General features: G+C 38.9%; 3 protein-coding genes and 1 pseudogene across 5 annotated transcripts; 2 read left to right on the forward strand and 2 right to left on the reverse strand.

The window, feature by feature from the left end:
* The first annotated feature begins 674 nt into the window (after nt 1–674).
* On the forward strand, nt 675–5,830 carry LOC135635125 (putative casein kinase II subunit beta-4). The gene is made up of 5 exons (XM_065145997.1): nt 675–1,147; nt 1,992–2,210; nt 4,833–4,942; nt 5,022–5,187; nt 5,501–5,830. Exons 1-5 carry the CDS (start codon nt 931–933, stop codon nt 5,629–5,631), a joined length of 843 nt encoding a protein of 280 aa, XP_065002069.1. The 5' UTR covers nt 675–930; the 3' UTR covers nt 5,632–5,830.
* A 1,473-nt stretch (nt 5,831–7,303) lies between these two features.
* On the forward strand, nt 7,304–10,470 carry LOC135634897 (uncharacterized). Its single transcript, XM_065145616.1, has 6 exons — nt 7,304–7,528; nt 7,625–7,711; nt 8,112–8,204; nt 8,751–9,359; nt 9,819–9,890; nt 10,058–10,470. The coding sequence occupies exons 1-6, from the start codon at nt 7,394–7,396 to the stop codon at nt 10,292–10,294; spliced, it is 1,233 nt and encodes a 410-aa protein (XP_065001688.1). The 5' UTR covers nt 7,304–7,393; the 3' UTR covers nt 10,295–10,470.
* Nucleotides 10,471–11,472: 1,002 nt separating this feature from the next.
* LOC135581302 (BOI-related E3 ubiquitin-protein ligase 1-like) lies at nt 11,473–13,631 on the reverse strand. 3 transcript variants are annotated; one of them, XM_009399284.3, is made up of 4 exons: nt 13,116–13,631; nt 12,913–12,998; nt 12,470–12,813; nt 11,473–12,362 (listed from the first exon to the last, which is right to left on the reverse strand). In XM_009399284.3, exons 1-4 carry the CDS (start codon nt 13,160–13,162, stop codon nt 11,844–11,846), a joined length of 996 nt encoding a protein of 331 aa, XP_009397559.2. In that variant the 5' UTR covers nt 13,163–13,631; the 3' UTR covers nt 11,473–11,843. The 3 variants fall into 3 exon arrangements, with proteins under 3 accessions (XP_009397559.2, XP_018680039.2, XP_065001628.1); XM_018824494.2 differs by having other exon boundaries at nt 12,913–12,995; nt 13,116–13,623; XM_065145556.1 differs by having other exon boundaries at nt 13,120–13,621.
* Nucleotides 13,632–16,284: 2,653 nt separating this feature from the next.
* On the reverse strand, nt 16,285–17,870 carry LOC135636152 (ATP synthase subunit delta', mitochondrial-like; annotated as a pseudogene).
* Between the last annotated feature and the right edge of the window lie 1,549 nt (nt 17,871–19,419).

Here is a 19,419-nt window from a genome sequence, read left to right on the forward strand (position 1 = left end):
ACTATCAATGGGAACTCTTACCTGATATTTATTTTTTTAAGAAAAATTATTGTGTTTTTAATATTATTAAAATAATAAGGCAATATCAATTATTACTAGAGTTGGATAACTTGGAATTTTCTGAATGAATATTAAGGAAATGATTACATGTGAAAGGATCTTAGTATTTACATGCATATTAATGATATATCAAAAAGTAAAAGCTAATATACTATTCAAAAATTTCAAGGGTGGATTTATGGAATTCCATTCAAATTTGTTGATCATTAGGATCCAAATTAATCTCTATACACCCACTTTAATCTGTACGTGGAATTTATTATTTACTAATCGTGTAAGGGAGGAGATCCTACGAGACTTAAATAAACATGATCCTATCCCCAAAGAATCGTTCGTATATATATATATATATAGGCCAACCCAGCGAACGGTCCAGATGCAATCAATCGAGTGCACGAACCTAACCGCCAACGTTGCCTCTAATTAATTTTCTACCCTCCACTCAAGCGAGCGGCCAAGATGCAATCAATCGCGTTTCCGAATCTTAACTACGAACGTTTCCACGTAAGTATCTCTTCTGCTGTTCTCTCTCAAACGAACGGCCGAGATGCTATCACTCGTGTTCGCGAATCCTAATCACCAATATCTCCATATAATTTTCTTTTTACCCCTCTCTCTCTCTCTCTCTCTCTCTCTCTCTCCTTGGAGAGGAACAGGGAACAGTGGTTTCTTTCCTTCCTTTCTTGAAATTGCATGTTCCTGCGTCAAATACTTTGCCGTTCTTTTTGAAATCGAGGGTTCTTGGCGTCAGATTTGGCGATTCTTCTGGATTTCAGGGTCTACGTTTTTTTCTTTGCGAAATGGTGCGGTGAATCAGTTTCGAGGTGGGTTTGAGGGGAGAGGGTCGAGTGAATTGGGGAGGAGAGAGATATGTATAGGGAGAGGGGAGGGAGCGGGTCGAAGGCGGAGATTGGAGCTGTGGATCGGAAGCGGATCAACGATGTCCTCGACAAGCATCTGGAGAAGTCCCCTCCGTCCGCTTCGAGGGGTTTGAACAGCAAGGAGAAGGATAGGATGTTGGTGCCATCGACGTCTTCCGGAAAGCAGCCGGAGCCCCGGTCCTTGTTGAAAAGCAAGTGCTCAGATGGTAAAATGTCGTTACAATCTTTGTTTTATTTTGTTCTTTCCATTTTGAAAATGGTTTTGGAGATGTGTTCATGCTTGATTAATTTTTTTATATTCTCAATATCTATTTAGGTTTGTGATTCAACTGCATATGTTTCTGTTTGGAACTAAAGTAAATTGCGGCATATATATCAGGTGAAACATAATCTAGTCATCCATTCTTGATGAAAGGAGACGATTAACTATTAATACATTGAGTAGACTTTCCTAAGAAGTCTGCTCATGGTTTTACTCCATGAACAAGTGACGCAGAAGTAGAAACTTACTTAGAATAATTGAGCTAATATCGTATTCCAGGATCCAAAATTCCTGATTTAAGTTTGTTATCCGACCGTCTTTGCACCTCTGAGATCAATACATGCTTTATCCTCATGCATACCACAGCTAATGAGCTAAGATTTTATTGTAGTTTTTTATTATTTCCTTGTACATTCCGAACTAGAGTTAGTGACACATGCAACATTAATTTTTAGAAACAGCAAGCATTCATTTTCTTGGATATCTGCATCATTCCTTTAGACTTCTCTAAGAGACTTAATTAGCTCGCATTTGATTATGATGATTGTTTTATTGTATGTGAATATACACAAAAACTTATATTGTAATATCCAAATATTGTATGTAAAGCTCCTTTTTTTTATAATATGTACTGGTTTTTGTTTATATATCTAGTTAATTTTGAAGAATTCTAGGTTTTCAGCTTCTTCTTCTTTTTCTCTATAATACTCATTGTTAATATTCTTGTATGAATTTTGCCATAGTGTTGCTGATAAGTGTTTCAACTTTTGCTATATCTGGTGCCACAGAGGAATCAGAAACAGATAGTGAAGAGTCGGATGTTAGTGGTTCTGACATGGAAGACACATCTTGGATTTCTTGGTTCTGTAATCTAAGAGGGAATGAGTTTTTCTGCGAAGTTGATGATGAGTACATACAAGATGATTTCAACCTATGTGGGCTAAGCAGTCAAGTTCCATATTATGATTATGCTCTAGATCTGATCTTGGATATAGAGTCTTCTCATGGTAAGCTTGATTGCCTTTTACTCATACAGACTTGCCTAACAGTGCACCATTTTGTTTCACTCCTGTCACAAATGATTATGCATTATTGATGATCCCAAGCTTTTGGATCCTAATAATTTGTCATTCGTTTGATAGCTATGTTGAGGTGATTACAATATTTAGGTTGGCAATAATTTCCCTCAATCTTGAGCATTGTCAGCCAGGTTTAATGCCAAGTTTCTTTTTGTATTTTGTTTGGTTTGTTAAGAAATCATATCATAGTTCCTTTACTTTTGGAGTTTTAGCATAGCATTTTAGAAAAAAGTTTAGGAAGGAAATTTCGTGCCTTTAGCCGAAGTATAAATATTGCTTTCTCTGATTTTGAATTCTTGGTTGTTGACATGTCTTTTTTAACATAAAGCCCCAACTAGCAAAGAAGCAATAAACATTCTAAAGCTGGCTTTACTAGGTTTTTTATTTCTTTTTTCCAAAATTATGCAATAGTATGTTTGCTGACAATGTTTTCATTATGTCTAAAAACATTATCTTTTTATATTGTGATGTTTCTTTATTTTTTGCAAAGAGCACCATTGTTTTATGAACAGGTGTGCTTGCACCAGTGATTTCTTTCTTTTAAAGACAGCAACTATCTTTACTTTTGCTGTTGTAGTTGTTTCTATTTTATATAAAACTAGTTGCAATTCAGAGAAGGGTGATAAGCCCTTGATGGAGAAACATCCATAGAATGAAATGAACTATGCATTTCGTAAGATACCCATGCTATCAAAAAGTTCTAGTAAGAAACATGACAGATAGGGCAAATATATGCAAGTAGCATTGCGACTAAATTGCTTTTCAGATTTTTTAGGAAGTGAATGCAAAAGCTTCTTTTTCCGATTTGTGAAACTTGTGGCTATGTAATGTTACTGTCAAAATGGTTGTTGCAGCAATAACTTGTACTATGACCGAAATGTCTCTAACAGGGTGCAATTATTGAGGCTGCAATTTAAGAGCTAAAACATAAGGGTTTTACAAGCCAATGACAGTTAGCATGACATTGAAATTCTAGTTGAGGTAGCTCTTGGGAATTTGAGAGGTGATGAAGCCATGAAAGAGCACTATAGATATTAAACTATGGAGGGGCAGCAACACATAATGGAAATATTAAAGGCAAGAAACTCGATATAACTCAGTTAAAGAACTTGGAAAAACATTACCAGTAATATTCTTTGAAAGTAATCATTGGCATCTTTTGTAGTTTCTAACATTTAACCTGCATTATGTTTAAATAAAATATTGAACATTTGTTTTTAGATGTTTTCTTTTCCTTTTCTTATTTTTCGAAATTTAGTGTAGGTACTTCTGTATTCTTTACAGATTTTTTATAATGTTTCTTTTTTCTAGTAAGAGGATCTACCCAATCTCTCTTTTTTGGTAGATGTACGTCTTATTAGCTGTAATTCTTTTTTTAAGGGAGCTTTGACAAGTGTTGCATTTGATGGGGTTGATCAAGTTTGTGACCTGGAGGGGCCAAGTAGTGAATACACTGCTAGAATGGCCAATTTGGAAACCATGAGAGGTGGACCGTATCTTTTAAAGGACTTCCTGTTAGGATCAAGTTATTTTGCAACTTGTCATTGCTTTCTTCAATTATTTTATTTGTGTGGCTGATGGATGTGCGCTAAAATCTTAGCTAAAACAAATGCTCACTTGATTATAAATGGCATCAAAGTTTCATGTTCTTGAAATCTGCTGGGTAAAATGATTAACCACATGATTAAGAAATTTGGCATTACTTCTATGTTTGCTTTATATGATTGTATGTGTCACATGAAATCCTTATTGGGTAATATATCTTAATTAATTGTCATAAAATAATATAATAAACATTTAAATTTGCCTTGTTGGCCTCTATTGGAACCTAATTGATATTATTTAAGCTTTGGATTGATCAAGCACTGAAAAATAAATGTTGAACATTGATAATCCATGTTTCTCCATTTTACATGCTTGATTTTTTTTTTAATTAGTAGGATAACATTTTGAACCATTTTGATAAATTATGGTATATGTATGTGGCGATCAAATCTTTATTTTGCACTGTTTATGCTTCTTTGGTAACTTCACTATTGTTGAACATTAATTTGTTGGATTGTCTTTTGCATTAGTTTATGAAATTTTGCACCACAAACTCTTTCCAGTCCCTTACTAGACAGATATATGCAAGAGAAGAAAGAATGCATTTTCACTTTTCATTGTGAAATTGAAACTAGATAGACTAAGGAATGGTGTGCTTTGTTAATTAATTGCCAGTTGGTTTGTCATAGATGGCATTTCGAATGAGCATCTCTCCTCCAATGCTGATATCTTCTCTTCTCCCCTGACAAGTTCTCCTCCAACACACAGAAAAAAATGTGTTGCATGAAAAAAAAAAACTGTAAACAAGAGGTGCCAAAAGTAATTTACATGAGTGAAAATTTCATACCTTTCTATTTAGATTGAATGCCTTGCAATTTATACCTTGATATTTCTTTAGATGTTTTTCGCTGCTACCTTTACTGGCTGATTACCTGAATACTTTATTATGTTTCTTTTATCACAAATTGAAGTCAGGAAATATCAATGTATTTGTCATCTGGGCAGGGGACATGTTCACCGAGGAACAAAATGAGTTGGTTGAATCAGCAGCAGAGATGCTTTATGGTTTGATTCATGTTCGATATATATTAACCAGTAAAGGAATGGCAGCAATGGTAAAATCATATGTTTGTCCTCTGTTTTATTTATTAACGTGTTGGTCATCAATAACATTTGTTAGTGACAACTCCGTAGCTTGAGAAGTTCAAGAACTATGATTTTGGAAGGTGTCCTCGAGTTTACTGTTGTGGTCAGCCCTGTCTTCCTGTTGGGCAATCAGACATTCCTCGATCAAGTACTGTGAAAATATATTGTCCCAAATGTGAAGATATATACTATCCAAGATCGAAGTACCAAGGCAGTATCCTTTTTCCCACTAGCAAATTTTTCTCATAGTCAGATTTTGGGAAAATCCTTAAAATAGTGGGTGCATTCTGATAAGCTGTTATGCTAATATGAGCCATGCTTATCTGCAATTTCAACAGTTACATTATTTATTTTTGGTCCTCATCGTTGAACACTATTATTCCAAAATACTATCTAGTATAAACATGCATGAGATATAATTCTGCAACAGCGCTAGTCCGGTGTATATAGGTGCTGCTACAGCAGTTATTGTGTGTGTTTTTGTCCTTAATGATATAATCTGTTTAAATTCACTTGACGATGCTTAGATATTGACGGAGCCTACTTTGGCACAACATTTCCTCACCTGTTTCTCATGACTTATGGGCACCTCAAGCCACAAAAGCCATCGCAACGGTATGTTCCTAGGGTATTTGGCTTTAAACTTCACAAACCATGACAATGGAGTTGAGCCGCCAGATGAATAGAATTCCATTGTGTTTGGAAGATTTTCAGAATGCAGCAAGTGTTACCATATCCTAATTGTTTAGAAAATATCTATAATGGGCTGTCCCATTGTTCATGTTGTTTTATCGTAATCTTTGAATTACTGAGGAACTGTAACTTTTTATGGTTGATTATTAACTTCCATGCTACAATCTGCCAGGTTAGTCACCTTTGCATTACCTTTTTTTTTTTTTGACCATTTATCTCTTCGCCAATAAATGCAAGCTTAAATATGTAGATGGATCACTTCCATGATACCAGACACTGATAATAATATCAATAGCATATATCTCTGTGGGTATAGATGTTTTTTTTTTCCTTGGAGCAATCTCACTTGAAGGCTGTACTTGTGCAATTGATTGTTATATAGTAGTGTGATGCAAGCTTAAATTCTAGCCTGCAACAATTTCCTTTGCTTTTATAGACATTTGCCTAAGGTAGATCTTCAAAAATGCTTTCGATGTGGAAACGTAGTTACCTAATCTGTTTCTCATTTTTTTTTGGGATGTATAATTTGGTCAGAATCTGTTCTCATACTTTGGGAGGTATAATTAGGTCTCATCCTTGGAAATGTTGATGGTTTCCTTCGGTTGTAATTATCGAATCCTTTATGCTACATATCATCATAAGGGGATAGAAGCATAGATTTAGGTGATGGCGTCCTAATTAAAATTCCACTCTTTGCGTTTTCCTCTTAGATTTGATATATAATGTTGTATAAAAAGGAACATGTTCTTGTTGGAAGATGGAGACACTGTAGAGGCCAGGCTTGTTTGGCAACCAGATCATAGCATTAGTTTTCTTCACATCCTCCACCATAATGTTTGGGTCTTGCGGTGTGAATGCTAGCTTTAGATTTTTTCCATATTAATTGGCATTTTACATTAAGGGTTCCAATTAATATGGGATTTAATTTTAATTCTCGTCAATGCATGATCAGGTTAATTAGTATCAATTTGGATTTGACTTCATTTACTACAATATAAAAAGCACATACAAACTACGTGATCAGGTATGACACATGCCGAGACAAATATGCATTTCATTATAAATAAGATTAACAGTAATAATTAATGAATTAACAAAAAGGGTATGATCTGGGATGGAAATTAATCAATGCTTAGTCTCCACAGGAAATATTTTGGCAATTCATAGTATCCGGAAGAAGTTGAGCAAATCTCTCTCTGCATCCCACCTGCTTCCTGTTGCTTGTAAGCTACATCCATCACTCTATATATATATATATATATGTATATATATGTATATATATATATGTATATATATGTATATATATGTATATATATGTATGTATATGTATGTATACATACATATACATACATATATATACATATATATACATACATATATATATATATATATACATATATATATACATATATATATATATACATATATATATATATATATATATATATATATACGGCTCTAATTACTATGTATCGGATAGAAAAAATAATAATGAAAGAATTGTTAGTTAATTACAGCTCCAACTTAAATATTTTAATATAAACCGCCAGTTTGCATACCCACGCAATTTAATATATATTTAATGAAGAGTATAATTTCTTATTTCTTTTAAGTCGAAATAAACCAATTTTCTATTCGCCGGTATAACTCCCTACCGTTTTCGTCCACCGATCATAACGGAGAAGAAAGGAGCAGAGGGGAAGCGAGAATCGGAGGGAGGCCTGCAGATGGAAGGACTCGTCAAGGGTTTGATGAACGCAGCCCTAGACGCCGTCGCCGGTGAGGAAGACGAAGACGCCGCCGCTGCCGCTAGAATACAGTCCTCTCCTGCCGAGGAGCGATCCAGATCCACCTGGGCGGAGGTCGCATCTCGTTTTACACGTCTTCTTTTTCTCCTCTTTCGTTGTTGTTTCTGTTTCGTGATTCGGAATGGTGATTGCTGGATGTGTGTGCGGCAGGTGGTTTCCTCGGGGCATGAGGAGGAACATGAGCGGGTCCCAGAGAGCGATTGTGGTAACGGTCGAAACCAAAGGGTCGCTAGAAAGGTGAGTTGTTTTCTCAATCCCTGTGTTTTGTCTGTATGATTGCTGTGCAAAGTTGGCGTTTTTGGTAGAATCTCAAGATAGAAAACGGAATACGAGACTTTATTGCAAACTGTGGATTGGACCTCCTAATCTTCCGGGAAGAGGAAGATAACATGGATGGCAAAAGTTGTAATCCTGTTGAATCTTCCGATCAAATACCCTTAACATTGTAACAAAAGATTTTTCAAGAACCTACCAAAAAGAAATCATCTAAGTAATTTAATTGGGCTTCCTTATTGTTGGATTCCGTTTCAACTTCTTGAAAACATGATTACTACACAATGACACAAGACAACTGCTAAGTAAGAGTGATGAGTGGGATTTACAATGATTGATTTGTGTGTTGTGGCTACTTGTGTAGGAGGAGAGTGAAATGCGGGATGATGGAGAATGGATGGTCGTTGGCGTCAAGAACAAGAAGCATCAGCAGACTGCACCCAGAAGGCCACACAAGGTTTGGTCTTTTCAAGGAAAAATGGGAACATTTTTTGACAATTGAATATTTGCTTTTTAATTCCTTGGTTGCTGGTAAAATGTCTGTATTATACACCAAGTATCTTTATTTCCCTGTTTATTATTCTATTATGGTTCGGCTCGGCCTTGCTCGGACTAAGTTGCGGGTAATATTTTGATCTATGATCTTTTAATTTGAGTGAAACTGAATTACATTTGTGGCTACCTGCATTTTATTTCTCTATCAACTATAAATCACTCTTTATTTAAAGGTTCTTTAAAGGCACAGGAATTGACATAACATAAAAAGATAGACAAAAGGGTAAATAATGCTTCTGTATTGTGACCACCAATTGTCCAAACAAACTATCATGATTTGACTATGAAACAACAAGTTGTTCTACTTGATTAACCAAAAGATGCTAATCAGGTTATCTTTGGTTTTTTTTTTTTTTTTTTTGCTTTTGGATGCTTATTCTGATTGAAGCAAATTGCTGATGTTCAAATAATTTTGATAAATCATATGCCATTGTCATTTTAACTGCAGGCAGTAATGAAATTCTGGGGTGTGTATAAGCGGCCGCCTAATGAGCAGGAATACATCAATGAAGCTAATAATGGTATGGGTTTAGAACCGATCAGAGAGGAGCTTGACAATTTGTCAAAAGCCTGCATCAGGTTATGGGAACTTGATCTTAATCGATTGGTGCCTGGCAAGGACTATGATATTGACTGTGGTCAAGGGAAGAAGGTTTATCAAAAAGGAGATATGGCATCAAAAAGCTTGTTTTCCTGGATAAGCAAAGACATATTTATGCGGCCTACATACTCTCGTTTTTGCTCTCTTCTGGACAATTACAACCCAAATGTGGGGTGTAAAGAAGTCATAACTTCTGAGGAGAAACATGAACAAGCTGCATTTATCGAGGAAATAAGCAGGACGGCACCAATTAAGTATCTTTACCACTATTTAGTTGCCAAGGACATAATATCCAATGATTATGAAGACTTCAAGAGAATGATGTCAGATCTATGGTTTAATCTATATGGTCGAGGTGGTCATTCCAGTTGTTCTTCAGCTTTTGAACATGTATTTGTTGGAGAAATTAAAGGGCGTGAAAAATATGAGGTTTCTGGTTTCCATAACTGGATTCAGGCAAGTTGCTGAGTTATTCATTTTATGTTAATCAGTCACCATTTGACTGAGCTTGCTGCAGAAATAACACAATAGCTTTTCAGACTAATCATAAAAATAAAGGATCCCAGTCTAGCCTAAAAAGATAAGATCATCCAAGGGCATTGTCTACTTTTCGTTTATCTAGTTATTAGACACAGAGTTTGTCATGAAAGCAATTTATTGGTTTAACAGGATATTTATGGCAAACTTGCTTCTGTGACTGTTCTGGCATGATTTGACCATGCTTTGTTTTGCTGTACAGCTTGTTCAACATGAACTGACCATGTTACTGTACAAAGTGCCTATTTTGGGAAGAATTACAAAGTTCCATGCTACCTTAAAGCAAGTGCTTATTTATCATGATGACCTGATGATGTCGTATCTGTTGATTCCTGTTATCTAGTATATATTTTATCATCTGTAACTTCTCTTTTGCAGTTCTATCTAGAAGAATGGAAAGAGAGAGTAGACTACCAAGGCTATATATTCCCAAAGAAGCGAGGAGAGAGCGTAAGTACACTAGAAACCTTTCGTGAATGTTGTTGATTTTTCATCTATTTCTTACTATGAAACATAATTGTGATTCACCGTAATCTTTATTGTGTCGCAGTTTGTTTACTGTTTGCATTGCTTCTGTGTGTTGTTTTTATAGTAATTAAGTGTTATTGAACTTGCAGCCAGACTCTGAAACTCAGCTGCTAACTATTCAGTTTGAATGGAATGGTGTTCTGAAATCTGTCTCAAGTACTTTAATTGGAGTGAGCCCAGAATTTGAAATTGCACTGTATACTCTATGTTTCTTTGTGGGTGAAGAAGATAATCATGTTTGTCTAGGTCCATATTCTGTCAACATAAAGTGCTATAGGCTGGGAAAAAATAAGATTGGATCGGTATTTCCTGTGGCCGAAATTTAATTCTAGGGTTTATTTAAATAAGGTGGAGGGAAGCTAATGTTTTTTTGTAGGTTCCAATAAGTGTTACGTTTTTTCAATCTTTCTTCTATCGGCTATCATTTTTGTCGGCATGTCCATGCCGAATTCTCAAATTTTGTGTTGGCTAATTAAGCAGTAGAAAATTTCAGTTCCATTTAGTGGCTGATGTTACAATTCTGTCTTGATTAATCAAGTAGGTTAATTCATTGTTCATCTATATGGCATAATATCATTGTGTTTTTGTCACAGATAGATTTGTCCTGAAATCATTATACTTTCTCGAACCCTCGAGAGGCTACAGCAATTTGCATTAAACCTTGTCCACGAATTGCTTCTAGTTTAGGGTGGTTTCCACGAATTGCTTTTCTTGGATTGTTGGGTTTTGATTTGATGGAACTTCCTAGTTTTTCTTTCTTGAAGAAATGACGGATGGTAGTTCTCTATATTACCGAAGATAATCTTAGAACAAGAATTTTAGTTACATGGAACGTTAGACCGACAAGAAAAAGCTCAAAGCGCAGACAACTGAGTAGAAATTATAGGCAGGGTGGGGCTTATGGATTGTTCATATGGAAGATGTCTTCCTAAGTCCTAAGAGCTTGAAAATTACTAGTATTTTGATCCGGGAAGTTGAACATATAGAGACTCGGATTTAAAATTATCTGCATTTAAAATTAAGCTTCTTCATTGGTTCATCAACTTCATGCCAAAATCCTTTCAACACAGCCGAACTGTGTGATGTTGCGGACACAAAGCGGCGCCTCTCAAAGTATTTGTGAGGTGTCTCCTCGTGGAACTCAACTTCTTGTTTTCTTTCGAGTGTATTCAAATGATCCCTCTCTTGATTTGATGTGATGATGGAGCGACTCGACATCTCGGTGGTCTCAATGATTCCCTCGTAAGGCGTGCGAAGGGACGCGTGTTCGAACATGGTGGAACCCAATCCGATGTTGTGCCATCATGGGACGGCCTGCATTGTGTTCTTTGGATTCCTTCGAATCCAAAGTCCGTATACCTTTGGGCTTCGAAGTTTGGCGATTAAGCCAAGTTAATCTTTTTCCTATAAATAAAGCACTTAGATAGTCTTCTCACACGACGATTATGAAAAATGAGAAAAAAAATACTTCATATATATATATATATATATATATATCAAGAGATGTAGAATTTTTATTTTATTTTTTGGGCTATAAGAATCATGAAACATACATACATCACAGCCCACTTTGGACACCACATGAAATGAACATTTTATGTGATCATGAAACACATGATGAAGCGATGGCTAAGCACATAATTATATGGCGGGTCGTATGGTGAATGCTTGGGCTTTCTCAGAAGACTCCGTGGCCATGTGATCATAATCAGACGGCAGAGGGGCACCCGCAATAAGAGGAAGAAGCGAAACGAACGGCGATGATGGATGGCATCGGCTTTTTTTTTTTTCTTTGTTATTTTTTGAGTTCTCTTATTTATTTGCATTAAGTTCCTCTCCGATGGAAATGTTGGACGGCTGAGATCGGGGGATGTTTCAAGCGAGGAAGACTCGGACGCTTGCGGTTATGACACAGCGGCAAACCGGGCACGACGCGGCCGCACCTCCTCCTCCGCTGCCTCCGCCATCGTCGTCGCAGGCGTCGCAGAGGCAGAGGTGGCGACAGGGGAGGAGCACCACCGAGGCCGGCCGCCCCCGGCACACGCGGCACCCCGCACGCTCCAGCTCGACTCGGTCAGCGTCGACGAAGGCCGACTCCGCATCCTCGGCTGACTCGCCTCCCTTCGCCGGAGTCGGTGCTGCGGCGGCCTGTTGGAGCCGGGCGTGGAGGGCAGCTGCCGTCGCCTGGTTCGCTATGGCCTTGGATTGCCACGCCATCGACTCGGTTCGCAGGCGGGTGAGGCGGTCCTCCAGCTCGGCGCTCCGCCGCATCCCCAGCTCCACGTCCGCCTCCTTCTCCCGTAGCCGCGCCGCCGCCCACTCCTTTGCCACTCCTAATAAAGAACGGTAGTGCCTCCGCCACTTCTCCGCGAAGGCTTGCCGCAGTTGTTCTCCCTGCCATGGAGAAAGAAAGATCCAATTTTTATTCAGCTAATATTTTGTTCGTCGGAAGAAGCAAAGGAGACGGAGCGATCGACAGGGAGGGAAAGACGGGACGCTACCTGCGCGTAAAGGACCTTTCCGATTTCGTCCTTCTCTTGGTTGATATAGGGGGCGATTTCTTCGGGGAGAAGGGAAGAAGGGAGGATAGAGCAGGAAGAAGAAGAGGAAAGGGGGTCGGACTGCTTCTGGTTCTGCTGTTGGTGTTGTTCTTCGAAGGAGAGGTGGAGGCCGGTGGAGACGATGGGAGGCGGGCGGCTTTGGAGCTGGGCGAGGCTCAGGAGCGTCGGAGGCGGAAGCGCGCCATGCAGTGAGAAGAGGTTAGCAGGGTGGCTCTGCTGCTGTGCCACCGCCGCCACCGGGACGCCGATGGCATCTCTTCCTCTCTTCCTCGGATACGGCGCCGCTGTTACACGAAACCCATCTCACCTCAGGCGACGAACGGGAAAAAGAATCCAACACATACCGCTCAAGAAACACCAAAAAGGAGGCAACTCTTTCTCACCTCCATTGGCGAACAACGCGGGAGCCGAGTCGAGGACACCAGCCGCAGCTTGGGGGAAGTCCATCTCTTTCCCTTTCCCCTGGCTTCTGCGTCAATCAAGAATCAAAATTCACCCAAGAAACTCATCAAGATTCGACCTTCACGAAGAAACCAATCCGAAACCAACATGACCAAGAGTGGAACTTGATCGAATGAGGAATTACCTACTCGGGAGCAGAAATCTGCAGCGGCGTTGGGCTTGAGTTGCCATCACGGAACAGAGAGAGAGAGAGAGAGAGAGAGAGAGAGAGAGGCAGTAAAGGCAGAAGAAACGGTGGAAGTAAATGCTGCAAAGGCTCGCGGTGCGAAGGCTTCTCGGCTACTGCAGCCGCTCTGCTCTCGCTCTTCACCTCACCCGCCTGGAGGCACAAGTGCACACAAATGGAGGCACCAGCGGGGAAAGATGAGAGGGTGAGTGGTGCCGCAGCTGCAGATAACCATTGATCTCTGTGTGTTTGGGTTTGAGTGGATCCACTTTGCTCGGCTGCAGGGTCTCATTTTGCGTTGAGAATTTCTAGGCAATATTGCTTTTTTGTTGGGTTTGTATGCATGTGGGTGGTGTTGATGCTGCTTAGATTTCCATGTCTGGTTCTTTGTTTCTTGGCCTATTCGTTTCCTTCTCTCAGCCTTACAAGATCAAGAACTGGAGGTTAAACACCCACTATCTCATATTAACTTCTTCTCTCTCTCTCGATTAGTTTAGGTATATTGATACATGTTTTGCTGATGTATCTCTTATCTTTTGAGTCCCGATAAGGGAAGAAATCAGAAAAGCAAAAAGAGAGAGAGAGAGAGAGAGAGAGAGAGAGAGAGAGAGAGGGAGAGAACTTTTTTTGTTTGCTTTCTTTGTAGAGAATTCTGACTGACCTAAAAAGGTTGCAATGCAAGAATATATTATTACGTGAGATGGAAGAAAATGAATTGAGAATCAGTATGAGGTGGCACATAGGATCAGATTTGAATCTATCTTTCAACATGGGGACACTGGTAGGACAAAATGACTTCAGAGGAGGTGGTTGTCATGGCCACATCCATCAGCATCTAATTCATCTCATCATGGAGTAGCTACCAGTGCAGCCAAAGAGGATATAATACTCTGGTGCACTCAATGGTTCTCACATAGGATAAGCAAAGGAGTTGGCAATACTTGAGAGATGCTCATTGAGTTGTTAGGTATTCAAAAGGAGAGGAGAGAAAGGAGTAAGAATGGACACATTTCATAGTCTAATTTCTGTCTAATCTGTCCTAGCATGTATAGAGAAAAATAGTAATATATGGAATGTGTTTGTTTGGTCATGATATGATATGTCCCAAGTATTATGAATCAACTTTGAGATGACAAAAATTTATGTGCATCAAACAATCTTCATAAATATTTAAAGATAAAACTATGTGTATTGATCATTTCTATACCCGTATTGATTGACGGGTGTCTCATGTATTGGATACATATGATAGAAGTTATATTAATTATCTACGGTGAAAAACATAAAATATCCATAGGATATAAGATTGAGAATCTAACTCGTGAACATTAATTTCAAGTCTATAATAGTTAAATAACCAAACTCTTTTTTTTTTTTCTTAGGAGAACATGCTTCCCATTTTGATGAGATCTGATAGGCATCTTCTTCTTCCTCAGACCGTGATTGAAGATAGAGAAGGTGGGGTGGGGCTTATCAGCATCTCTGTCAATCAAGAAATTGGAAATATTTTGGGAATTGAAGCTGTCACATGGTTCCTGAGTACTTGAGCCCCTGAAGAGCATGGTGAGAGGAATAGGAGATGGATGCTGGCCACTGAATGTGTCAGTATTGGAATGTGATGACCTCTCTGCTGAAGTACCTGAGCAAAGGAAAAAGTAGGTGAAAAGTGAAGGGGAAATGAAGCAACAAGAAAGCTGTGGTCTGTAACATTGTCACATAATTTTGATGATCATGAGATGGTGGCAGAATGAGATATTCAGCTAAAGCTATCACCTGATTCAAAATTCCATAGTCAATAAATGATTGAATAGGGTAATATTGCAGTTGAATTGCAGTGATTTAGAAGTGCTTCAGTTGCCAACTTTATCAACTGAAGTATGCCTTGTTTCAGAAATATTCTTTTTTTCTCAGCAGCCTATAAGATGCAGGATATCTGACTTAATTCTATCATTTTCAAGAATTATTGGCTTAATTCAAGTAAGACTGGCACAAAAATTGAAACACATGAAACAGAGGAGGATATAATGTAAAGGAACTGATTACAAGATAAAATAAGAAGGGTTGGACCATTTGAATCTGAATAAAATCAGAATATTTTGGTTTCCAAGGACTGATTCATTGCATGCAAAAATTTATCATATTATTCTCAATGAGGTAGATAGATATTCTGCACAGTTTAATGTAAGAGAAGGACTGAGGCATCCACCTTAAACTCATCTCTCTGATCTCATATGTCTACAGGATTGAAACAACACATGTCAGGGAGCAGAAGAGATTCCAGTACCCAAGAAATGCTGCTGGGAACATGAATTGTCTCACTCCAATCAGGTACTTGTGCCTGACTCTTTTGAGGTGACTGACTCTATGTTAGATTTATATAAGAAAATACAAAGTCACCTCTTTTCCTATGTTCCAGTGAAGACAAGAATCATTTTCGCATTCTGACTTAAGAATTGGATTCAGAAAACAATGCAAAAACCTTGTTAAAGCCTTATGATTTACAACACCACTTGCATTTTGAAGCTGAGACCATGTAGTCTTTGCTTCAAGCTGCCACAAAGACTAAGTATGGTTGGTTTACAACATAAATTCCCAAGTCTAATCTATTTTAAATGTAGCATGATTGATACATGCCAATGAAGCAGAAATCGGAGCTCAGACGTGACTCATTAAAATATTGACTGAAGAAAACTCATACATCAGCATGGCAACAGGTATTCCACACAATAACAATTCATAAACCATCAAAGTCATGTAAATCATTTCACATTCATGCCATTGAGACAGGTAGGAAAGAAAGTATGTTAGTAGGCCAATCAAACAAATACACTACAAGGTTATAACACAAGCTGCAGAAAATTATGAGAGTTTACCAAATTAAAACCAATCCAACAAATACACTACATGGTTATAACAAAAGCTGCAATAAATGATGAGAGTTTACCAAATCAAAAAGCAAAAAAATTAAACATCCAGAGTTGTATGGTAACAGTATTGAAATGCATGTTCAACTGAACCAAAGATTTATTATACATTTTCCTCTTTTCTTTCACATAGCAAGTTGGTCAATTTTCTTGTTCTATATATGAATTCAAGAGGGTAAAATCACAAGGATAAATACCATCACTCAGCCAGATAGTGCTGCATCCAGTGCACCATGAACATCAATGCCAATCTGCCCTTCAGCCTTTTCCAAATCCGTTGTGGCTGAGTTTAGCTTCTGGGTGTAATCAGCAAGTCCCTTCTGGACCAGGTTTGGATCAATATGGTCAACAGGAACAGCCTCAACAGCAACTATATCCGTAACTGAGTTAGCTTGTGTGAATGCAAAACCACTGCTAACAAAGACTTGGTAACTTCATTCCCTTCGTGTACAGGAAGAACCCCTGGCTTGAGCCTCTGCAATGGTGGCAACATGTCCAGGGAAAACACCCGGTTGCCCTGTAGTTGCTGGTACAATGACCATATCAACCTGAAAGTAAATGCAAAAAAAAAAGGGGGGGGGGAAGGATATGGGAATAAAGCTAGTGGTCAATTGGTAAGCCTAGAAAAATATATTTCATTAAGACACTTGTGAACTGATAGATATGATACAGATTTCTTAAACCTGACAGACATACATGAGATCAAATAGATAAACTACAAGGCTGCTTGGACATTCAAGCAGTATATTGGCCTTGAATTTTTTGTAATGTCACCACGACTTGTACAAATTTGGAAAAACATTGGTGATGTTCATCTCATTGCTGATGTGCCAAGTAATGTGGCTGTGTCAGATTATGTACATTCTGAACTTCATGAATTGGATAGGTTAAAGAAGCCTTTTAAGGTCGGTATTAGCCTAAAAGTGAGATGGCATTGCCAGATCCATTTCCTACATAGGCATTTTAATTAATACTTAGAGAATATCTCTTCTTTTATATCCTTCCTCAGACTATGTTTCAAATGATTACTAACAGATTGTTCAGCTTGGTAATCGAAGAAATCATGCACGACAAAAGGCTCACCAAGAAAATGAATCAAAGCAGTATAAAAGCCTATGTAAAACTAAATATGTTGTAGAAAGAACCAGCAATTTAATTGAATTTAAAACAAAATTGTTGTTTGTTTTGTATCAAGTATGCCATAATACTAATAAAAAAATATTTCTATCAATTATATAAATAATAGACCTTTCTACTCATCTATTCTCAAACTATCTTTTGTATGTCAATACCCAGCAACCAAAACGAGGGCATATGATGGCATTCCGCAATTATAATGCATAAGCACTTCCAGAAATTTCATCGATTCAACTAAAAATCCTCTTTTTGGAGAAGAATTAATGTCCGAAAAATATACAGATCAGATAACCCAAGGCCAGGCGCAGCATCATCCAAACGGAGGAACAAAACCCTAGACAAGATTTAGATGGATCAGCGGGAGAGCGGAGGAGCAAGCAAACCTCCTTGTTGGAGATCTCGAATCGGCAGGGGAGGACGAAGTTGACGGTGAGCTTGGAGGGGACGGAGGAAGGCGTGGGAGGGCGGGGCTTCATGAAAGCGAGCGGGGTCTTGGTCGGGTCGATGTTGGGGGCCGCCACCTTCCGCCAGGCATCCAGGAACGCCGCGTCTCCGACGGCGCCGCCGGGAGGCCGGTGGACAAGGGCCGTCCCACGGCGGAGCGGCGGCTGCCGAGAGGTCGCGTCAGGACGCGCAGGGCTTGGCGGTACATGGCTCGATCTCTCTCCTTCCCTCTCGGGTTTGAACCCGAGGAAGACGACAAATTGGGGCTTTTCTTTCTTCGACGCTGCGCAGGTTGCATGCTTGTGCTCGGGAGGCGTACCATAGCGAGCGGGTGCTTCTTGATTCCAGATCAACTATCTCGATCGATTGACAGAACACATTTAAGCGGTTTCCCAGTCGTCAACATACCCGGGTCCCACGATAATTTCAACGTAGAACCAATGAGAATGCAGAAACCACGAGGACCAATGCTCAATAATTTTGACAAACAAGTATTTATTAATTAACCTTAATAGATAATATTATTTTTATTTACTTGCTCAATATATAAAATTTTAACCTTAATAGACAGATGAAAGACATATTGATGTTAGAGTTAGTCCTTCTTGACAAACACAATATTGGTCTACATAAGGAATATTTTGATTATAGGAAGAACTTTCAGATCCCATATAATCTTCCAGCTTTCTCAATTCCTTAAGAACCTATAAATGCTTTTCGATGTCACCAACCCTGCAAATCCTACTTACCATACTTATATATAAACATAAAATATATTCCTGCATTATTCAATCGACTGTCATATAAATATTCATTGAGAATTTATGTTTCGATACACAGTCGAAGATTCAAAATAAATTCTATGATGATCCATTATTATTTCACATAGATTTTGTCAGCGGATTGGAGATAGTCCAATAAAATTGGCCGAAGCTGCCAACTGATCAACTGCAGAGAGTCAGAGCTAAACATAGCGTGATGATCAGACTTGGCATCTCTCGGCTTATCGTCATCCAAAGGCTCTCTCCAGTACCAAAGAGCGATCTCTGGTGACAGGCTCATGGCTGAGCCAAGCAAAGGGCTATGTTAGCAACCAGTTTGTAGTGATGCACATCGGGCAGCTACAATGCTCTCGAGCTCTTTCTTCTACTGCACACCATGTTAAACATCTTCAGATGTTTGCTTGCCTATGGAGATATTTTAGAGAGGCCAAGGTAGCAAAGTGGGGGAGAGAAAAGATAGAAAGTGACCTTACCATACATACATGAGAGAGAGAGAGAGAGAGAGAGAGAGAGAGAGAGAGAGGTCGCCCTCACACCCAGTAAGCCACTCTAAGCTCTGAGATCTTTATCTCCTCTACCTTGCACCTTTGGTAGTTGGGAATTGAAGACCCACACATTCCCCCAACCTTACCCCCTATGAATCCATCTTTCTTGGATATGGGAAATTCCATAGTGGAGAGGACATGCTAAAAGGGAAGCAAAGGAAAGGCAAGGTTTGTCATGAGGAATGAACAAAGCAGGATAGGATGCTGCAACCCCAAGCTCGTAGGTGGCGCGGTGCCAGGAGACTACTCGTAGCAGCAGCTCGCTCGACGGTGGACAGTGGAACGGTAAATGCTTCACATTTCGGAGGCAGATAGCTGATAGATCTGTGTGAATCTTACAACATCATGATTCGGACAAAGATGATGTCGTTAGATCGTAAGGTGGGGGTAATCTTAGCTCATGCGAGGACAAGAGTGACGACGGCGTTAA

This window comes from Musa acuminata, chromosome BXJ3-4, assembly GCF_036884655.1.
Source record: "Musa acuminata AAA Group cultivar baxijiao chromosome BXJ3-4, Cavendish_Baxijiao_AAA, whole genome shotgun sequence".
Taxonomy (NCBI): domain Eukaryota; kingdom Viridiplantae; phylum Streptophyta; class Magnoliopsida; order Zingiberales; family Musaceae; genus Musa; species Musa acuminata.